Source organism: Danio rerio, chromosome 12 (assembly GCF_049306965.1).
Source record: "Danio rerio strain Tuebingen ecotype United States chromosome 12, GRCz12tu, whole genome shotgun sequence".
NCBI lineage: Eukaryota > Metazoa > Chordata > Actinopteri > Cypriniformes > Danionidae > Danio > Danio rerio.
In genome coordinates, this window is record NC_133187.1 from 12290949 (window position 1) to 12311964 (window position 21016).

General features: G+C 36.5%; 1 protein-coding gene across 2 annotated transcripts in view; it reads left to right on the forward strand.

Annotated features, from left to right (window-relative positions):
• The window catches only part of waplb (WAPL cohesin release factor b), a 113635-nt gene that overhangs the window by 85711 nt on the left and 6908 nt on the right, over window positions 1–21016 (forward strand). The window contains exons 14-18 of one of the 2 annotated variants that reach the window (XM_021480269.2): window positions 9739–9902; window positions 12162–12277; window positions 16310–16474; window positions 16946–17150; window positions 20924–21012. In XM_021480269.2, the coding sequence (XP_021335944.1) occupies window positions 9739–9902; window positions 12162–12277; window positions 16310–16474; window positions 16946–17150; window positions 20924–21012 (739 nt within the window). Of the gene's footprint in view, window positions 1–9738; window positions 10867–10963; window positions 12142–12161; window positions 12278–16309; window positions 16475–16945; window positions 17151–20923; window positions 21013–21016 lie in introns of those variants that run through there. The other variant, XR_012387869.1, reaches the window with a different exon arrangement.

Below are 21016 nucleotides of genomic sequence, written 5' to 3' on the forward strand. Positions count from 1 at the left end.
TGTCACTGAATCCAGCAAATGGGTTTTCAACTGTCTGCCACATTCTGTCTTATATTATGCGCTATGTTTATTATAAAGTTATGAGTGGCTCAAGAGGCGGCATTTTGCCTTTCACTTGTATGGTGACTCTGAACTATCAAAACACATGCGAAAAACTGAAAAAATCAAACCCTGTTTGAATATTTTTTTATGACTGGTGAAAGGCATTTCAGAGGCATAATTGACACAACATGAGGTCAAATTTATTTTTTAACGTGCGAAAATTACGGATAAAAATTTCAGATTTAGTGTGCAACAATCTTAAGACTGAGCAAATGGAACAATTAAACAGTGCATCTAAATATTGGGATTTTCCTTTATAAATCAATAAGGCTTACAATAGTAAGAGCCGTAATACCTAGCATAGAACGTAAGCTTTCATCACAATATACAATAGGATTATGAAGTGTAATAGGTGACGCATCACAGTAAGGTCTCATTAGTAAACATTACTTAATGCATTAAAATCAGCAAAATCAACTAATTACAGTTGCAAAGTTAATGTTAGTGTTAAAATACAACTGAACTTTACTAGTTACTAAATCCATTTAATAAAAAGGTAGTACCTCTTGTGTATAAAGGGGTGGTGCAGAGTATATTTTTAAGGCTTGGTTGTGTTTATGGTGTACAAAGCAATGTGTGCTCATTCGTCATTTGTAAAAAAATGATGTTGTTTTTTCATATTTCTTACTTTGATTATATACAGCTACTCAGCTAACAGGAAAATGGCTGTCATATTTCTTAGTTCCTTCTCTGATTGGTCTGGTAGCATACTGTACTGTGATTCGTGGATTGGCTCCACATCACCAGGAGCCATCAAGCTTCTATTAGCATGCGCTTTGCCGTTGTTTTAATACTGTCAGTCAGTGTAACTGTTAGCGGCTGCAGGTTCTTTTATATATATATATATATATATATATATATATATATATATATATATATATATATATATATATATATATATATATATATATATATATATATATATATATTAGTGCTGTCAATCGATTAAAAAAATGAACTAATTAATCGCACCTTTTTAAAAAAATTAATTGAGATTAATCGTGATTAATCGCATTTAAAATACTGAAACTTGTAATTTTGCCTATTTAAATGTAAAATTAATGTAAACACAAGACAAAAAATATTTAAATTCAAAATATTATTGTTTAATAGAATTGTTGTTTAACTTGTAACACAGATTTCTTCATGTAAACAACATACCCACAATAAACCATCAAGATCCTGGCTTGACAGCCATATTTATTACAGAAATTAAAACACAGGCATGTTAATGACATTTAAATTTCAAAACAATCAATGCCAATAAAGAAAACATTGATTTCCATGTTGGATTCTAAGTGGACTGCAAAAAAATACCAAAATACAGTAATTGCAGATATGGAAAATGAAAAATTATAATAATAAACTATGGAATACAAACTGTTGCACTCATTGTAAAGTTTTATTGCTGTGAGTTGAGAACATTAATTATAGAGTAGAAACAATTTTGCTTAATCCTCCTTTACATTTATCCAGTTGCTAAGACTAGGAGTATCCCGCAAGTGCACAGAGACTCCCAAATGCCCGCAAATGAATGATAATTTCTTGCAAACCAGTCGTTAAATACATTGCACACCCCTCTCGCCCCTACTCGGATACGTCGCTCACTCCACCCCTGACACAGACACACACACAACGCGCTGCAGACGTTTTGGCCCCAACAGCCTTCCATACTGGAGCGACTCCCCTCAGATTCAACACGCATGATCACGTTCATCAAATTTGCTTAAACTAAGCGTCCTAAAGTATTACTGTATTTCACAAGGATTCTGACACAACAATGAGAAGCATACGCTTTCATTTTGTTTAATGAGGAAACACGCTAAACATGGAGGGCTCATGCTGAAAGGCAGAGTAATGCCCTGTCTTTGACAGATCGCGACTTCACCAGAGACGTTCTGAGTAAATTCACATAAGACACCAACACTCCGATTTTAATATGATTAAGATAATACTTCTACCGTGTAGCCTTAAAAGAAACCTTACCTTAAAGGAACACCGAGTCACGAAATGCTGAGGATTTAATTTCTGTTCGCCATGCGGTATCAACTTACAACAGAAGTTGAAAGTTAAAAATGAAAACCCCGAAATTGCATGAAACTTTGGAGAGCCTGGTGATGCGACTAATTATTTTATACTGAAACTTGCCTTCAAAAAGTGCTTCCTTGGTCTTATCCACATTTATTGCATGTTGAACACACGTCCACCACAACAGGAAGTAAAAAAAACCCTGCAACGTTAATTGACGCTAAGTTCGTTAATTGAGATTTAGAACGCACAAAAATTGGCCGCATAGAGAGACACTGCAGTGCTGGTAAAGATTGTTGGTGTTTACAGGGGTTTGACAAAGAAATATGTATTCCGCCAGCTACATTGTTAGCGGTGCCAAACAGCATTTCCCATTGTTTACGTCCTTGCTACAACATCCTGTTAACGCTTGAAACAATTTTTGTAATAAATACACTTTAACAACTAAAAACAGGTTGTGACACACAACCCACAGCTGTTATGGTTGAAGCTGCACCTTCGAGGAGTTTTTGGCCAAATCCAGCACTGAACTGGGACAGATTCTTGAAGCTGTCTTTTGTCAAATGCTAGCTATAATTTTTGTATAATTCTCTGGAACAAAATTTAAAACTAAACTGTAAGTACTTCTGTTTTTGTGTCATGTCCAAATACAAAAACAGTGTTTAGACGCCATTTTATCTCTGCTATTGACCTTTTTCTTCAATGCGGAAGTGCGCTCGTTTTTTCGCTTGTTTTAGATCATTTTATTCAGTTGCCTATGGGAGAAATCACTAGAAATAATAATCATCAGAAAGCGGTCAAACTACTCGCTCTGCAAACAAGTGTTTGCATGACTAGACTGAAAAAATAAAATGAAATAATAAGAAAATATCAGTTTGCAACATCAAGCAGCTAAACGAGCTGTTTTTAACATATAAAAATGAATGGAAGTGAATGAGACTAGAAGTCTCGAGCCAAAATGATTCAAATAGCTGCACCCACTCGTCCGTGGAGAACAAGGTAAATAACAATACAGTGTCTCTGGCCACGCCCCATTCACTGTGCAGGATGTATGCGTGTAACCTGAAGGGTTTATGATTTCATTAATCCAGATGTATTTGTTTGTAGTCCCCAAACTTAGTTCTTCAGGCTTTGCTAAGCTAACTCTGTAAAAGCCAATAGCTATGTTTCCATCCACCTATTTTTTTGCTTATTTTGTATATGCGCATTAAAACCCAGTTCATGGCAACGCCATGATGTGCATTAATTTTTAAAATGCACATAAAAAACATGTGCATAACTGAGTAGGATAAACGTTTTATTCGATAAGAAAAGATCTGCATAAAAACTGCGATGGAAACACTTTTACCACACAAATTCCAGCATGCGCATTAAAAATGGTCATGTGATTTTGTTAAAAGAGATCATGTGATGATGAAAATGTGTGTGAATGGACAAACCATCAGGAGCACACTGTAAAACATCTGAAATGTTGTTTTGGTCATTATAAAATGCCCTACCGTTTAAGTATTAGGGTAATTATATTATTAATGACCTCCAGAATCAAGAGAGTCTGTGCTCCGTGTCTGACACCTTCAAATCCCACCTTGCTTTCACTGCATGCCAGAATTGCTTTCTGAGGCGCAAGTGATTTATTAAATGAAGAACAGATTGATGCAGCTTCTCCTATTGCAGCAAAATCAGTTTTTACTGTTGATATTTGGCGCCGGTTAATCAGGAATTGACAATTGTGTTCACTTTTACTTGTTGGATGGAAACGCTGCTTTATTCGCACGTCTTTTATGCGATAATCCTTTTTTGCGCAAAATGTCTCACTTTGTATTGAACTTTGAGCGTATTACATTCACATCTACTTTACACTTGAACTAAAGTTTAAAATATGATATCTTTGTGAAACACCCCTTTAAACTAATGCTTTTTGTAGTATTCATTGTAAAGTAAGTTAAATTACTAATGTTAACAAATTCAGCCTAACAGTTTTAATTAACACCAGGCACAAAAATTAAGGATTTTTAGGCCCAATACCAATTCTGTTTTTGTACCCCTACCCCTACCCCTTTCCCTTGGCCCTTACAACTGAGGGTTAAGGGGAGTGGCTTCAAAATTTACCCCTAAGAATTGGGACAGCACTACAGTACCTGCACTCATATGTCCTCGCGATTTCTTGCTTCATATGAGATCAGACGATTGCGACTGCTGGGGTGATTCCAGTTGTGTTATTTTTTTTATTTATCTTCAGGAATTTACTGATTTAATTTAATTTACATATATTATGTTATCTAACGATCTAATGTGGCAATAAGACCGTAACTGTACCGTGCATTTAACACAGTGGCCATACTCATCAATGTAAACACACAAATACAGCATTAACATAATAGCAGACACTGTAAAAAGCTCATTGACATTCCAGTGTCATTGAGTCTCAGAATGTTGTGGGACTGCTGTACAGGAGTTATGATTAGGGATTATAGATCACGAAATTTAGCTGTTTTTATTTTGAATATATTAAAACGTGTTTGTTGTAAAAATTCGCAATTCTGACAAAAAATACTAATTTGTGGATCTCCTTACTTCTGGGTGGCGCTGTTGCTGGGGTATTCTGGGAAATTTTTCTTACGTCTTGGTTTCAAGTGTAGTCCTGAAAAATCTTAATTTGAAGGGTTGTATACCCCTTGTCCTTAGCCCTACGCCTTTAAGTAAAAGAGAATTGGGACACCACTACCCCTTCATGGGCACGCGCAAAATGAGGGGTAGGTGTAAGGGGAAAGGCTAAGGGGTAGAATTGGGATTGTGCCTTAATCCATATCTGGCACATGTTATGGTTAAAAAAACACTATATTTGTTCAGTTCACACCTGTACCAGACTGGGAGACCTATTCCTAAAATTTTATCTAAATAAGGGTGCTTTCACACCTGTGAATCGATTCAGTTGTTTCGAAACAGAGATTACAATTTTTACATTGTTGCTCTTTGCTCTTGGAGCAGTTCGCTTTCACACTGCAAAGTTTCTAATCGGACCAAAAGAGCTAAAACAAGTCACGTGCGAGTAAACTCTCCTTACAATTGTCAGAGTGTCAGGGTTTATTTTGCGTCCAGCTAAGCTGTCAGGAGAGGTGGTGGTTTGGTGGTGATTGACAGGGTGTGCACGCGACGTGTCTGAGGAGAGATGCGGTGGGGAGGGGTGAGAAGGGTGCGCGACGATGCCTATTTGAGAACCGGGAGGAAGACGCAAGATTACCGGGAGATCATCACTTGTTTGCGGTCATCCGGAGACTCGTGAAACTTCCCGCCATACTCATAATTCTCTCTTCATATTATGATCGTAAGCCTATTACATATCCATAAAATGCTGTGATATAACCGTGCCCGGATCGAAACGCTTTCTCACTGTAATCGAACCGCTCCAGGGTTCGTTTCAATCGAGCCGAGACCACCTCATTCAAGCGATCTCGGAGCGAATACTTTGGCGTGGAACAGAGTGCGATTGCCCTGTTCACATATGCCAAATGAACCGCGCTAACTGGGCAAACAAGACACGTTCCGAAACAAAAGTGTAGGTGTGAAAGCACCCTAAGTTTAATGTTAGACAATGTTACAGAGATGTTGAAGCTCTTTAATTTTGAGGAGTTTTAATCCATTCAGCAGATACTAGCAACCAGATTGGAACCTAAAAATACGCTAGAAAACCTGCAGCAGTGCCCTGGCATATGAATTTACATGGGTGACTACAACTCAAAATTCTCAGACTTTGTTTTGCATATTGAGAATTAGGCACATTTTAGGCACATTTTAGCATCTGTTATGTTAAATCCTGCTCATATTTGTCTGCTTGAGGCAGCCTGGCCTCTCTTCCGCTACTAATGTAATTTCCAGTTGATGGCCCAGCTCTCTAGACAGGGTCAGACCCTTCAGAGTGCACAAACACGGGTGGTGCTCGAGACTATGAAGAAAGGTCTACATGAGTCGACAAAATCAGCTCACATAAACACACACTGCTGGAAGAGCTTATTCAGCTGGCTGTAATTCAATTAGAGATTATGACAGGCCTGCATTAATTATGACCCCACCAATATATGAATACATGAACCTCTACCTCTATTTCCAATCTCACTCGCTAATGACCTCTCATTATGGTAAGCGCATTAGTGGCATTTTGCATGAAGCTGGTCATACTGTAGCATTTGATGCAGACTGCCTTTCTCTCTCTCTCCATTGCTATCTTACACACACTCAGGCCTTGGGGACTAATAGAGAGGAAGAGCTAAGTTTTCCCCCTCTGGAGAGAGCTAATGCAGCTTGTGTTCGTGTCTGCTGACCCTGACTGTGGCGTAAATGCGGTCCATTAGGATGTGCACACTTCTCACTGCAGCTGTTATCTCCAGGCAGTTTTTTTCCCATCTTAAGTGTTACTCTGAAACGGCTGTTGTTTAAATGTTGGTGGAGCACTTATTGTACAGGATTTGCTGTTAAAATGTTCAAATGTGTAGGGGGTACACCTTGAATTTATCTGAAGTATTTTGGTCTAAGAGGGTGGTAAGTTTTAAGTGAACTGAAGGTAGTCTCTGTATTCTTTTTACCTTGCATCATTTTTTTTATTGAGAATGATGAGTATATATATTTATACAACAGTTCTGTCTGGTTCTGGAATCTGATTGGCTGATAGCCGTGCAACATTTTGCCAGTAATATCACACAAAGGCCTCTTCACCCTTCACCTTTGTGTATTACTCCGCCCACATACAGTCAGCAACAAGCAGAGAGACACTCAACAGTTTGACAAATATTACTGCTGTTAGACAACAATGTACTTTTGAGGCTTTTTTTTAGTCCAGAATATAGTTGTTTAGATTGCAACTATGCAGTTTATTTATAAGAATAGTGCCTATTTTAAAATATTTACTATTTCTGAGAGAGCTCGTCGATGGCCATTAGCCTGCCATAGAGTAGACCAAAGACGGTTGTTGTTGTTTTCTATTGACAGGATGGTGACAGAATCTCCTAATAAACCCTTTCACTTATAAGATTATTACAGTCTGATTTCTAACTACAGCAGATCAGATCATTATTAAACTGATAAGCACACCTGCCAACACTGCCGTTTATTCCTGGGAGTATCCTGTATTTCAGACCAATCATCCGCAATCATCCGTTTTTTTTTTTTATTTCTTCCGGACAACTCCCGTAATTTTATTCCCCATCTTTGGTATAGTCTGTAAACACCCCTGGGTCGCCAACGTTGGTACAGTACCCAATCGCAGCGGCTGACCAAAACCCACTGCATCCTATCCTGGTTCTCAATAGTGTTATTTAGAGACCTCACCCCAAAACACCCACTCCCCACAGTCTCCCGGATTTTCAGAGATATGTTGGCAGGTTTGCTGTTGAGTGATATTCTAAGTCGTTCTCTCTTTATTTATGTTGTAGTGCTGTATTCATACAGATTTGCTCGCATATCAGGAATGTGTGTTGTGTTTGCAGAAAGAAAGAAGCAAAGTCCGCATGTGTTTAGTGTTTTTCCTTATTGCAAACACAACAGCAGTCTGGTAGTGATTGCGTTGCTTTTTTTCGGGGTTAATTATTTTAATATAATTAATATCACAATAATTGCAACAGAGAAAAACTAGACTAACACTGTAAGAAGATATCTCTGTAGATGGATGGCATTTCATGTCACGTTCAGCCTTATAATCTTAAAGTGTGAGCAAAATCAGCTGTTTTTTCATAACTTTAGACATTACACTAGAGAGTCATTCAAACATTAGCTCTAAAGTGACGTTGGTGAAATTAGTAAAGGCTTCTGCTGTTTTGACGTCAGCTGCAGATGTGAATGAATGGCAGAAGAAAGTAGTTCCTAAAAAAATGTTTTTTAGACTCTCCGTGTTTGATTTTCTTATTTATATACACTATTGTGCTATCGAACTGTTGTATTAACGCATACCACACTCGTAACAGGGCAATATGTCTGTATATCAGCACTGGTGGGACACTAAGGTCTCCCACCAGTGCTGATATACAGCCACATCGTATTGCTACTCGTGTGATATTGCTAGCTGTAGTTGTTTAGATTATTTTATATAGATAGTGCCTATTTTAAATATTTATGATTTCTGAGGTACAGCGCCATCCACAAGATGGCGTCAGAGACTGCATAATTAGCCCTTTTATATGTTGTAGTGCTGCATTTATACCACAGAAATGTAGTGTGATTGTGAGATGGAACTCGCATATTTGGAATGTATGTATTTTGTGTTGGCCACTCATTGTGTAACCTTGAGTTACTTTTTGGTTGGCCATCTGTTTGTTCCTAATGAGTCTCCTGTTTTCGTTACTGCAGACTAGTTTAGTTAAAAGAAAGAAAGAAGGAATACCCACACTTGTTTAGCTTTTTTGCTTATCGCAAACACAGCAGTAATCTGGTAGTGTTTGCGCTGCTTTGGCTTTTTCTGGGTTAATTATTGTGAAATCCCGATTGCAACACAAAATACTGGGATATCTCTGTAGACTGATGGCATTTTATGCTGTTCAGCCTTATAATCCTAAAATGTCTGCCTAAAATCCCCTGTTTTGTCATCACTTTACATATTAATCTTGAGAATCATTCAAATACTAGCTCTAAAATTACATGTGTGAAGTGGCAATGGTTTCTGCAGTTCTGACGTCAGCTGCAAATGTGAATGAATGGCGGAAGAAAGTAGTTCCTTATACAAAAGGGTTTTTAGACTCTGTGTTTGATTTTCTTTCTTATATACACAATTATGCCATCAAAACAGTTTGATAAATGCAATATCACAGTCTTAGCTGTGCGATATGGCTGTATATTGTAACTGGTGGGACACGCACGTCTAATTTTAAAAAAACACAATATTGACTCCAAGCTTTTGAGTGATATAATGTATAATGTTACAAAATTATTATTTATTTCCAGGTAGATGCTAATCTATAAAAGTTTTTGTTTAAAGAATGCTGAAATAGGTACTCAACTTTAAATATAGATTATATAATAATAATAATAATAATAATAATAATAATAATAATGATAATTTTAAGCATTACTTGAACAGAATATCTGAATATTGCAATAGATTTTACAATTTAAAATACCTTATTCATTGAATTGAATATATGTTTGTTTATTTCTTTTCTTATTGAATTTATTTCTTGTTTATTTCTTTTTTTATTATTATTTTTTAAAGAATAATTAACAATTAATTCATTAACATTGAATTCTTAGAAGTATTGGAAAAAATTATGCACCCTAACTTTTACATAAGAAATAAATATAATAGAGGATTATTAAGTACTACTATAAGATGTGTATTTCCAGTAATTTTGACAGGTTGAGCTGCCTTCAAAGGTGTTATAAATTAGTCTAGAAACACTCAACCCAGACCTCATTATCACTGTATTGTGCTTCTCAGTTTTGCATTGTGTCTAACATCGGCCCTTAGCTTCTCTAAATTCGCTGTAAACCACAGCTTCTTGAGGCTTATTGCTTTATTATGCCACTTCGTATAAAAGAGTCTGTTTAATGCATCGATGTGATGAATAGCAATTGGCAATAATTTTTCAGCTGGCCATGACATCTTTACTGCTGTGTGTGTTTCAGGGCATTACGGCACTGTGAGGAGATGATCCAGAGGTACAGCCGAGAGATGAACAGAGGCCTGTGTACAACGCTGCCCTTTTGCAGTAACAGCAACGTGGGGAAAGCCGTAGAGGACTGTATGCGAGCCATCATTGGAGTCCTTTTGAATCTCACACATGACAACGGTCAGTAACAAAACCAGGACATCTAACTAAACAGACTTTTGTTTGTGGAGGAAGGCATTGTAAATGTCACACTGTGTCTACACTGGATGGAAGCAGCTCAACATGAGTTTAAAGGAAACAAAACCCAATATAAATAGTGTTCCTATTTACACTGGATGTGGCACACGGTGCAAGCTAAAACGGATACCTTGCTCAATTTATGAGGAAACAAATTATTTGCAACGAGTGCTTGCTCAAATTCATTGTAAACTCCCTCAAGCTGCTAGAGTTATCACTGTACCAAAATCAGTAGGAATTTAAGCAAAACACTGATTGAACAACACACTTTTTATTAACAAAATAAATAGCATTTAAATGCTTTAAAAGGTAATCAAAGTCATTTTATTAATGTTCCCAGCGAAATTTTAAAAATCCAGCTTTACATATCAATCCAGGGTATCTGTGGGGTCTTAAGTTTTAAAATGTCTTAAACCTCAAAAGCTAAATTTTAGACCTTACAAAGTCTTAAATCTAATTAAATGTTGTGTTGTAGGTCTTAAATCTTTTTATCAGGTCTTAATTTTCCTTTGTTCGTGTATAGCTACTCAACCTGGCCAATATACAATCACCAACAATCCATCTCAAAAAAACATTTAACCTTTTATTTAAAAATATAATTTTTTACTGCTGAGGATACTGATTTTTAATATTAAATTCTTATTTGTGTAGACTGAAGTAATTGACAGCTACGTTTTTGTTTTATTCTTGGTAAGGGTTATAGGCTTTGTAAATGGATATATTAGAAAATTAATACATAATATTAAAACAAATTTATTCTTATTGCATGGTTTCCGCTACATTCATTCTTCCATGGCGGGGCGCCACGTCAAAATTCATCCCGCCACGGGCTACATTACAGCTTCTCATTCAAAACAATATTTTTTAATAGCAGGTAATAATCACAACAAAACGTATTAAAGGGTAAGTGAATTATAACAGCGCAAACCTTTCTGTAACTTTAGTTGTGCTGTGCGTCATTTGTTTAAATCTTCAAGGTTATGTGCTGACTGACTGACAGACAGGTGGGTGATGCGTTAGGCCAGCAAACACGACATATAGCTGTTTCACTTTACTTCAGGATGCATTATTACCGCTCTGTTGGTATTGGAGACATTCATAAATATTCCTAGCAAATCTAAAAATGCGGAAGACATACTCGTTACATAAATGCACTAAATCGCACTTCAGCAGTGTTTATTTGAGAGCGCACAAGAAGATCTGCGCATTCTTGAAGCGGCTTATATTTGAGGAAGCATGCAGGAAGTTTTGTGCAAGAGCAGAGGAAATAAGCGTGCAAGCAAAGAGATACGCATGCTCGTAGGGTATTACATAAATGCAATCTCGATTTTTAATACTGTGCTCACTACATTTTTCATTTGAAATAACGCCACAGGAAGTTGGTAGATCTGTGTAAAAAAAATAAAATAAATGTTCTGTCGCCTTAGCTGAAAAAAATCCTAGAGGAAACACTGTATTGTATTATGAAATGTATACATTTTTTGATAGGTCATGTGAAAATATTTTCCAACAGGTATGTTTGTATAAGCCTAAAATTTAATTCATAATGGTCTTAATGTCTTAAATTTACCTTTGAAGCCTGCAGAAACCTTGTCAATCAAAACTGTGTCTGGAAAGGGAGAAAGAGCTATACACACTTGTACAAGACAACACTGTGCCACAGTGGGTAGCACGTTTGCCTCACAGCAAGAAGGTCGCTGGTTCGAACCCAGCTTTTTTCACAATGCAGTGCAGTGCCAACTAATCAGTGATGTAATTCATCATTGATTATTAACGATTTGCCATTTTAGACCTAGCAACATGTCTAGTTGTAGTTAGGTACTCCAGAACACTGCAAAGTCAGATATGCTGGAAGCCATTCAGCGGAACATTCAGGCTACTGTGCTGCTTTCTCATTACATTATGCCTAATAGAACGTTTGCTATTCCTCTTTTGAAAGGCTTAAAGTCAATAAGAGTCTTTTGGCTTTCTTGCATGGGTTTTTTTGTTCGATGTGCCAAATGGATTTCTGTTAGCAGTGCAGCTTTGGCTAGCTTCGTGCTAGTGTCGCTGCCAAACTCTCCAGCATAATGCAGGAGTACTCGGTCATAAGCCAGATGTGTGAGCAGCTTGGAGAACAACATTCAAAGAAAATCCCTGATTACCCCGTGCTGAACTCTGTTTGTGCAGCAGCCATTGAGCGTATTTTCTGTCTGTCTGTAGAATGGGGCAGCACAAAGACAGGCGAGCAGGATGACTTGATCACCACGGCGCTGAACTGTGTGCTCAAGGTTCCACAGTACCTGCCACAGGAGCAGAGGTTCGATATTAGAGTCCTGGTGAGTACAAATCTTTATTTTACAGTTAAACTCTACTTATTAGAGGCTAATACTACTTATTAGCCTTTGATTTTATTTATTTATTTATTTTTTAAATATTTCCCATATGGCATTTAAGCAGAGCAAGGAAATTTTCACAGTATGTCTGATAATATTTTTTTCTTCTGGAGAAAGTCTTGTTATTTAATTTTGGCTATAATAAAAGCAGTTTTTAATTGTTTATGAACCATTTTTGGGACAAAATTATTAGCCCCTTTAAGCGCTTTTTTCCAATAGTCTACAAAACAAACCATCATACAATAACTTGCCTAATTACCCTAAGCTGCCTAGTTAAGCCTTTAAATGCCACTTTAAACTGTACAGAAGTGTCTTGAAAAATATCTAGTCAAATGTTATTTACTGTCATCATGGCAAAGATAAAATAAATCAGTTATTAGAGATGAGTTATTAAAACTATTATGTTTAGAAATGTGCTGAATAAATCTTCTCTCAGTTAAACAGAAGTTAGGGGAAAAACAAACAGGGGGGCTAATAATTCTGACTTCAACTGGATTTGTTCATCTTCTAAGGACTATATTTGACCACGAGGAGTTCCAGAGTGCTTTTTATACACTACATTCCACTATGTGATCATTTTTAATAATCTATATGATGTATCAGATATTTGCTAGTAATTATAAAATAAAGTAATTTTGTGGAGACCATAATGAAGACCTTACAATAGGAAAAAGCTATTAGTTTTAATTTGTTACTGATTCACTGATATGTCATATGTGACGACAAAACTAGTCATGCATGTCAATAAAAAAATAAAATATATATATATATATATATATATATATATATATATATATATATATATATATCAATCAGGGATGCACGATTTATTGGCGTCCATATCGTTATTGGCCGATAAATGCTATTTTTATTGTTATCATTATTGGTCCGATATCAAAATTAGGCCATTATCTTTAAAGGGCCACAAAACACCCCTGTTTTCACAACTCTAGTTTGGAAAAAGTCAGGAAAGTGAACGTGTCCAGCTCTGTTTAGGGGGCAAAGAGGGAAGGTGGATAAAAATTGGCATAAAAATGTGAGTTTGGGTTTGGGTATGCGCTGATTTTCACAGAGGCACAACAACATACAGACACAAGGAAGAAAGACAGTGACTGTGTTTACATGGACATCAGTAATCAAATTATTTGCCAAATTTTTTAACTTTAGCTGCAGTTTGGCACTTTCATTCAGGAAATTCATTCATGACCCTCGTGACAAACGTGATATTTGATTCGAGGAACTGCTACAAGCGTATTTTTTAATGCAATGTTTGATACTGCACTGCAAATGAGAGAAAAAAAAAAACCTCTGCATTTCACTGTAACTAAGATGGACTCAAAAGGTAGCATCAGAAAGCCGTGTGTGTTATTCCTGTCACAAAATGCGGCGAAAATCCTACACAACGGAAATGGTTTGATTGCAGTGTTTACATGTTTACACTCAGAGTAACATTTACAGCAGATCTTTCAGCCCATAATATTGTAGTGATTTTAACGTACTGTAGACTTCAGTAACTTAGAAATCATTTGACTAAGGTATGTCTTTAAACACTGAAAGAGTACTGCTGATGATACAAACTAACTTTGCCATCTGAATAAACAAACCAAAGACCACTGATCGCTTACTTACCAAAACTGTTAAGACAGGACAATCAACAGCAACTGGAGCCGCATCTTTTTTTAAAGGAGACGAGCGGCAGTTACAGATTTCACCATTTCCAGATGAGAAAGGCTCTCGGGTAAAAAAAAATGTTCCTTAGACAAGTATTGTTGTCGACTGTCGTATGCACTGTAATCCACACGTGAGTCCAGCTGAGCTCTCATTGCGGGAAAATGAAAACAAAAACTACCCTGCAGCAAATTATAAAAGCAACACTCACGACCCGTATCTCCAAACAATTCTTCTTTTACCACTTGTTTTCGCAACACAACGTGGCATCTCTCTGTCGTCTGAACACTGTACAAACAGTGTTTGAAGCTATCATGCATTTTAATGAAGTTGCAGACACAATAGAATGCGCTGATTGGTTTGAATTAAGCCTTACTCATTAATGAATGCAGCATACTCAGAGACATCACAAGATACAACACCCAGGTACAGACAGCCAGTTTACATTTTGGAATACACACAAGTACCTAATCGGCGTGGCGCAGCTTCAAAAATTCGTTTTAAACCGGTAGAACGAATTTGCTCAAAATAACACAAAAACAACCAATTTTCTCTTTTTTTGTGTATGTCCTAATAGTGTTTTTCGCACATGGGACAAATATAACAGTCAACATCTCAAAAAATGTGTTTTGGTGTTTCGTGACCCTTTAAGCTGATAGGTTACGCAATTGTACATAACTGCCTGCCTCGCACATGCCTGGGTCGAACTTGTTCAGACTTGTCTAGTGCACTATAATGGAGCTTTCCTCACATTGTTAATTCCTTCACAGTTCGTCCTTTCATTGTGTGGTATTGCTGTACATTTGTAAATTAGTAAGTAACCATGTTCCTTATCATTGTAGATATGTTTGATAGAGTGTCAATGTGTATTTTGGTTTAAATCGCCTCAGGAAAAATATGACATGTGTAAGCATAATAGCAGCGATGTACACGTGCTAAACAACTCATTGGGTTGTTTGTAATTTAATATGATTATTTGTTATTATCTATGCGTTGCTTGCCATGTGTTGTTGATGTAATATTCTGTTTGATCGGCATATTTATGATTATAACGAGTGCACATGATGGCTGTGACCACGCACACAAACAAACACAAAGATATAGTGATCTAAAAGCCTTTACAGCAGCCTGAACAGTGGCAGGGGAGACGAGTGCTGTCAGTTGTTCACTATATAAACATATTACATTTTATAATATTTACATTTATCTCTATAGTGTATCAGTTATCGGCCTCCAAATCTTAAGAGTTAAAGAGGGGTCTGGCTGCAGACCCGGTGCAGTGCAATCTGGGCTGCATCCAATGCTTTTTAATGGGCTCACCTAATCCCACCCCTAACCCTACCCGACAAAGTGACGTCACTAGCTCCACTTGAGTGCATTGAGTCTGAAATTGCATCGCTGAGTGATGCAGTCTCAGCTTGCATCATAAAAGCTGCATCCAGATACTATTGAAGAGTTGTTGATATTGGTGCAGACACTTTATATTTGGCAGCAGAGGTACAATTATTTGAAAATGTGGAATCTGAGGGTTCAAAAAAATCAAAATACGAGTAAATCACATTTAAAGTTGTCTAAATTAAGTTCTTAGCAGTGGTCATTACTAATTAAAGTTTGAGTTTTGATATACTTACAGTAGGACATTTACTAAATATCTTCATGAAATATTATTTTCACCTAACTGTTGGCATGAAAGAGAAGTCAATACATTTTTGGGAGCTTTTGGCCAAATATACCCTTGCAACATGTAAAGAAGGTTTTTCTTTTCTCCATATTGTTAAATGTCCTAAAAAATTCTAGAAATTAATTGCACAGGCTTTTGAGGTTGATTACTGTAAATGCCACCAATATTATAACTATTCTTGTCGAAAAAGTTATGCTTACGCTGTGAAGCGCCCCAAAGTTATACTAAATAGTCAGTAGTATATATTTTAAGTAATATTTTTTATTTTTTTTTTTATCAGTTCTGTCTGAATTATTTACAATATTGGTTTAACATGTTAACCAGCCAGTATTAATCACCATATTGAATTCACCTTCTTTCCCATCATGAAAATGGTTAAATTCAATTGTTCTGTACTTTTATATATATATATATGTTTTTTTTTTGTTTAAATATTGTATGCTTTATATTGTAAAATGATTTACTTATTTCAGTATTTTTTCCCTGACCCTCTATTTGTAATTATGCAAACCAGTAGCATGTGACATTCATATCAAAGTGAAACCAAGTTTTCTCTGCCTGCTTTTAGTTCTTGTTGATCTAAATGAGGTCTTTTTCATTATGTGTGTGTGTGTGTGTGTTTGTAGGGTCTGGGCTTGCTCATTAATCTGGTGGAGTACAGTGCGAGGAATAGACACTGTCTGGTGGAGCTGCAGATGGAGGGAGGTGAAGTCTGGGACTCCATGTGCGTGTCTGACAAAGATGAGTTGCAGACAGAGAGATCTCACAGTGCCATTGCTGCTTTGGTGAAGGTAAAAACACACACGCATACACAGAAAAGGCAACTTCTTAATGGCCAATGCAAAGCACGTAATAGTGTAAACTAAATTTTAAAAAATGCTATGATGCTTAGGTTTTCAATGTAGCCTTTCAAGTGAAACTTGTTTACAATCTAAACAAAGAATTAGTAATAATATTAGTGGTGGGAAATTTTAGGGGAAATGGAACGACAATTCCAACCTGACGACGGTAGAGATTACTAAGTCTTTGATCTCGTTTTATGCTTGAACAACTAAATGAATGCTTAAGTCCATTTAAATTAATGTATTATAATTGCACTACAACATTGATGCTGTAAAAAGATCCGTATAAAATAAAAAACAATAACATTAAGCTTTCACCAGGAGTTTATCATTGGCTGAAAAACTCTAGCTGTCCATATACGCCATTGGTTCTCAAACAAAAGGCAAATAATTGGTTTCTCTCTGTTTCACCATTAATAGCTTTTCCTTCAACGAGAGCATGCAGCCATGTTGGCGGAAGCAGAGACGGATGACTTCATCAATGATGCGCCGAAGCCCCAATTGGACCAAAGCGGAGAATGGAAAGAGACCAATGAAGAGATCCAATGGGTGGCTTCAGAAAACAACAGCACAGAGGAAAAGAAGAAAAAGGAAGAGGATGATGAAGAACTTGATCTCAATAAAGGTGGATACTTTCACTCACCCACTTGGCAAAAACATATTTTTTTACCCACTGTGGTTGGTGATATTGTCCCCTCTATGAGTCACCTTGATGGGCATTTAATCTCAGATTTATGCCTTGCCACATCAAGTCGATGGCTGGCTGCCTGCCAGAGCTGGGCTGTCATTGAGCTTCTTTCAGCCCAGTTTTTGCAATAAGTCCTCTTCTGTCGACACTGCTGATGGCTTTTTGGCCTATTGAGTATATTGAATCAGCACTAGAAAGGTAAAATCACTCTGTGTAGCTAAACAGTGTCCAGGAATTAAAACAAAAGTGATAAAAGCTATTAAGTGACATAGTGAAGTGGACAATAGCATAATGCCTTTTACTTTTTAGAAATTAAAGCATCATTGCAGAAGAAAATATACAAATAAATCCTGTACTTCCATATAAACATATCCATTTTCTCAAACCCTTGATCATTTTCAGTTTCTTAAAAGTCCAATGAAATTAAACTTTGTTTAGATATTAGTTTTTTAGGATATCTATAAGCTAGTGCATAACAAAAAAGTGAAATAAATGTGTTTGGGAAAAATAAAACTGATACAAATGTCTAAAGTTTGCAGCTTTTCACTTCCACCTAAATGGTTTTATTCATGTCACCTCATACTAGTTTCTCACCAAATATTGACCAACCATATACTCTTTAGTATCTGACATGCCCCGCCCCCTTCAAGATGCTTCACATTTGGTGCATTTGATCTTAACCACACTCATTGGCAGAGCGGTGATAAAACCAATCACTATTGGATATTTTTTTTAAAGGGGAGGAGCTACACTATGTAGACACCTCTCTTTACGTTGTGGTTGAGATTGTCAAACATTCAATAAAAAGCACATTTCAAAGCACTTCAAGAGACCTTTAGGCATTGAAATTTCTTATATAAAGAGGATCACGTCACACTGAAGGGTAAAGGCAATATACACAATTCAATAACACTAAATTACCTTTTCAATTGAATTAAGCTGCATTCCAAATTGCACACTATGCACTATGTACTTATGCACTTACATACTCACCAGCACAGTATATGTATGTAGTGTCATCCCAAGTGAAATTTTTTTTTTTTTTAACTAAGCAGAAATTTAAGCCGTTTTCCTGATGACGTTTGACGGTTACCAAATTAGTCAAACTAGTGAAATAAATAAAAGCACCAAATAATATCTGCCATGAGTATAACCGCATTCACCATCTGGAAGCGGTATGATTACTCTCGTAGGAGAATTTTGTTCATATAGCTCCACCTTCCAATTTCACCCCGATAGCTCCACCTTTTCCGCCACATGAGCAAAGCAGCGGCTGCTGAGTTCGTGAAGTTTCCAACATTTCATTCTTCATTTTACCGGTTGAATGAGTGTATCATCCGGGTAATTATAGTGCACTTATTATTTTTAGAGTTTTCAGTGTAAACGCATTACTTACCTTATTTATACTACAAAAGGGCGTTAAATAGTTCAGAAGTATGCAATTTGGGACACACCTATAATCTTTTATGCGTGTACTCACCTTGAACTGAGCCCTAGTACAGTTGTCACCCACTCCCCTAACCATAGGTGGGTTGAGTATCCAAAATCTGCTCTCAAATAAAAGTACAAGTACTGGGGGAAATCTTTACTACTGTAAAAGTAACAATCTTAAAAGTTACTCAAGTAAGAGTAAAAAAGTATTCGATTAAAACATTACATTAGTCGCAGGACTCTCAGTTTGTTTGGTTTTGTAGAAAAAGGTCATGTAAATTGGTTAGAATGAACCTTTCTTCATGAAGGTTTGTTTTAGGGTTTTAATGTTCACAAGATGTTTGTCTGCTTTTAGAGTAAATGAGGGAATATACTTGGTCGTGTGAAATTTGGTATTACAATAAGATAAAAATTGCCAAATAGGCATAACTTTGACACCTACCACTACATGTTTTTTCAGGTTGCAGCTGGAATTTGAGTATGTTGTGATGTCGCTCGGTGTACAACGTGAATCGCATTATAAAACTATTCTTTTAGACTATTCATCTTGTTGTGAATACAGATACTTTGAAGCCTGGTTTATACTCGACACGTCCACTAGTTCGCTTGAGTGCGTGGTGAATATGACATCATCACTGTGTTTGCAGAGGTTCCCTTTGGGTGCGCGCAACATAATTTTGGCTGGCGGAGCGCATGATTTTTTTTTTTTTGGATAATTAAGCGAACAGTTTGGGCGGCACTACGCTTCATTTGAGTTCAATATGAACCACTTTGAATGGATTAATGGATGTCTGAAACAGGTACAACTGTACAGACATCTTTGTAATCCAAGATCATAGATATAACCAGATGACCAATAATTCTCGGCTAGAAATTGCAACAGCTGTGAGAAAGGAGTAAAGGTTTGTTAAAAAGTTTGGCAGAGTGGAGACCCAGGTACACAATTACAGAAATATGTTTTTCCACCATTCATAGGTTTAGCACTGATGTTGGTATTACAATTTTGAATTTAAAACAATTGAATCGTTAAACAACTAAAATTAAAGAAAATTTAATTTTCTTAAAATTACAAATAAAAAAAATTTACTTTTTTTGCTTTTATTCTTGCCATAATAAGAAATCTTTTTGTAGAGCAACCCATGTACTTTTGTAATTAACTTTTTAATAAACTTTAATAGGTAGAGCTTTCCGACATATGAACAAAAGCAAGTGACTTATCAAAGTTTGATAAAAAAAATCTTGAATTGTTATAAAAATCTTTATAATAATTAAAACAATTTATTAAAATAAAAAAATAATTAGTTTAAAAATACTGAATGATATTAATATGATGTAATTCCGAAAACCTTCTATTTATGTGTTTTTCGTTTGACGTTACGGTCCGTTTCTTTTGACCGCCCCCCTGTCGTTTTAAAGAATATCACAACGGTGAAAGTATAAAAACCTCGCTATTTCATGAGGTGCGCACACAGTCAGCAGAGGTGCATGATGTGGTGCCAGGCGAAAGTATAAATCCAGCTTGAGACTGTGGGTGATCTGAACCAATTAACTCTTTAGCCACGTCTTTAGCACTTCTTTTGCCATCATTCATTCCAACATGTGCTCTCTAATCAAAAGCTTGCAACATGTCTCAATAGCAACCTCTTGTGACACAACCTCTCCAACGTGGCACGTCGCTATGTTAGCGAAGAAGTCATATCAATCATAATTACTAATACATTTAAAATTTGAGCCGGAGCATACTGTGACTGTTCGAACAATGGAGATTTCTTGTTGTGTAATATTACGAGTCGTTTGCTGTTTAGCGAGGGGTTTGTATCTTTGATAAACTATGATAGGAATGACTTACAAATGCATATGGAACTGTCCCTTAAAAAAAGAAGTGTCCCCACATCTTCATATTCATGCTCGGGCATGCTTTGCACTCACACTACATGCATACCGACTGAATCGCACTCTGGCCCACCAACTGGGTTTTTGGGGGCAAACATGCCCAGACATGATCTTAATTGTGATACAATTTAACAATATCACTGTTTTATTGCAATAATTATTTATTTTAACCCATGGCAAACACAAATAGCAGTAGAAGTTTCTTTGGAAATGAAGAATCATGAGCATACATTTTATTCAAGTTTCTTAAAACTTTATTGAAATTATTGTTAGATAACCAATATTCCTTTTTTATTAGGTTAGAAAGTTTTAAATGATGTAAAAGAAAAAAAAAATATTGGTTGCACGTTGTTTTGCCTAATCTGTGATGTCATTTCTGTCTCCAGCGCTTCAGCATGCTGGCAAGCACATGGAGGACAGTATTGTGGCGTCATACACTGCACTGCTTTTGGGCTGTCTGTGCCAGGGGAGCCCTGTAA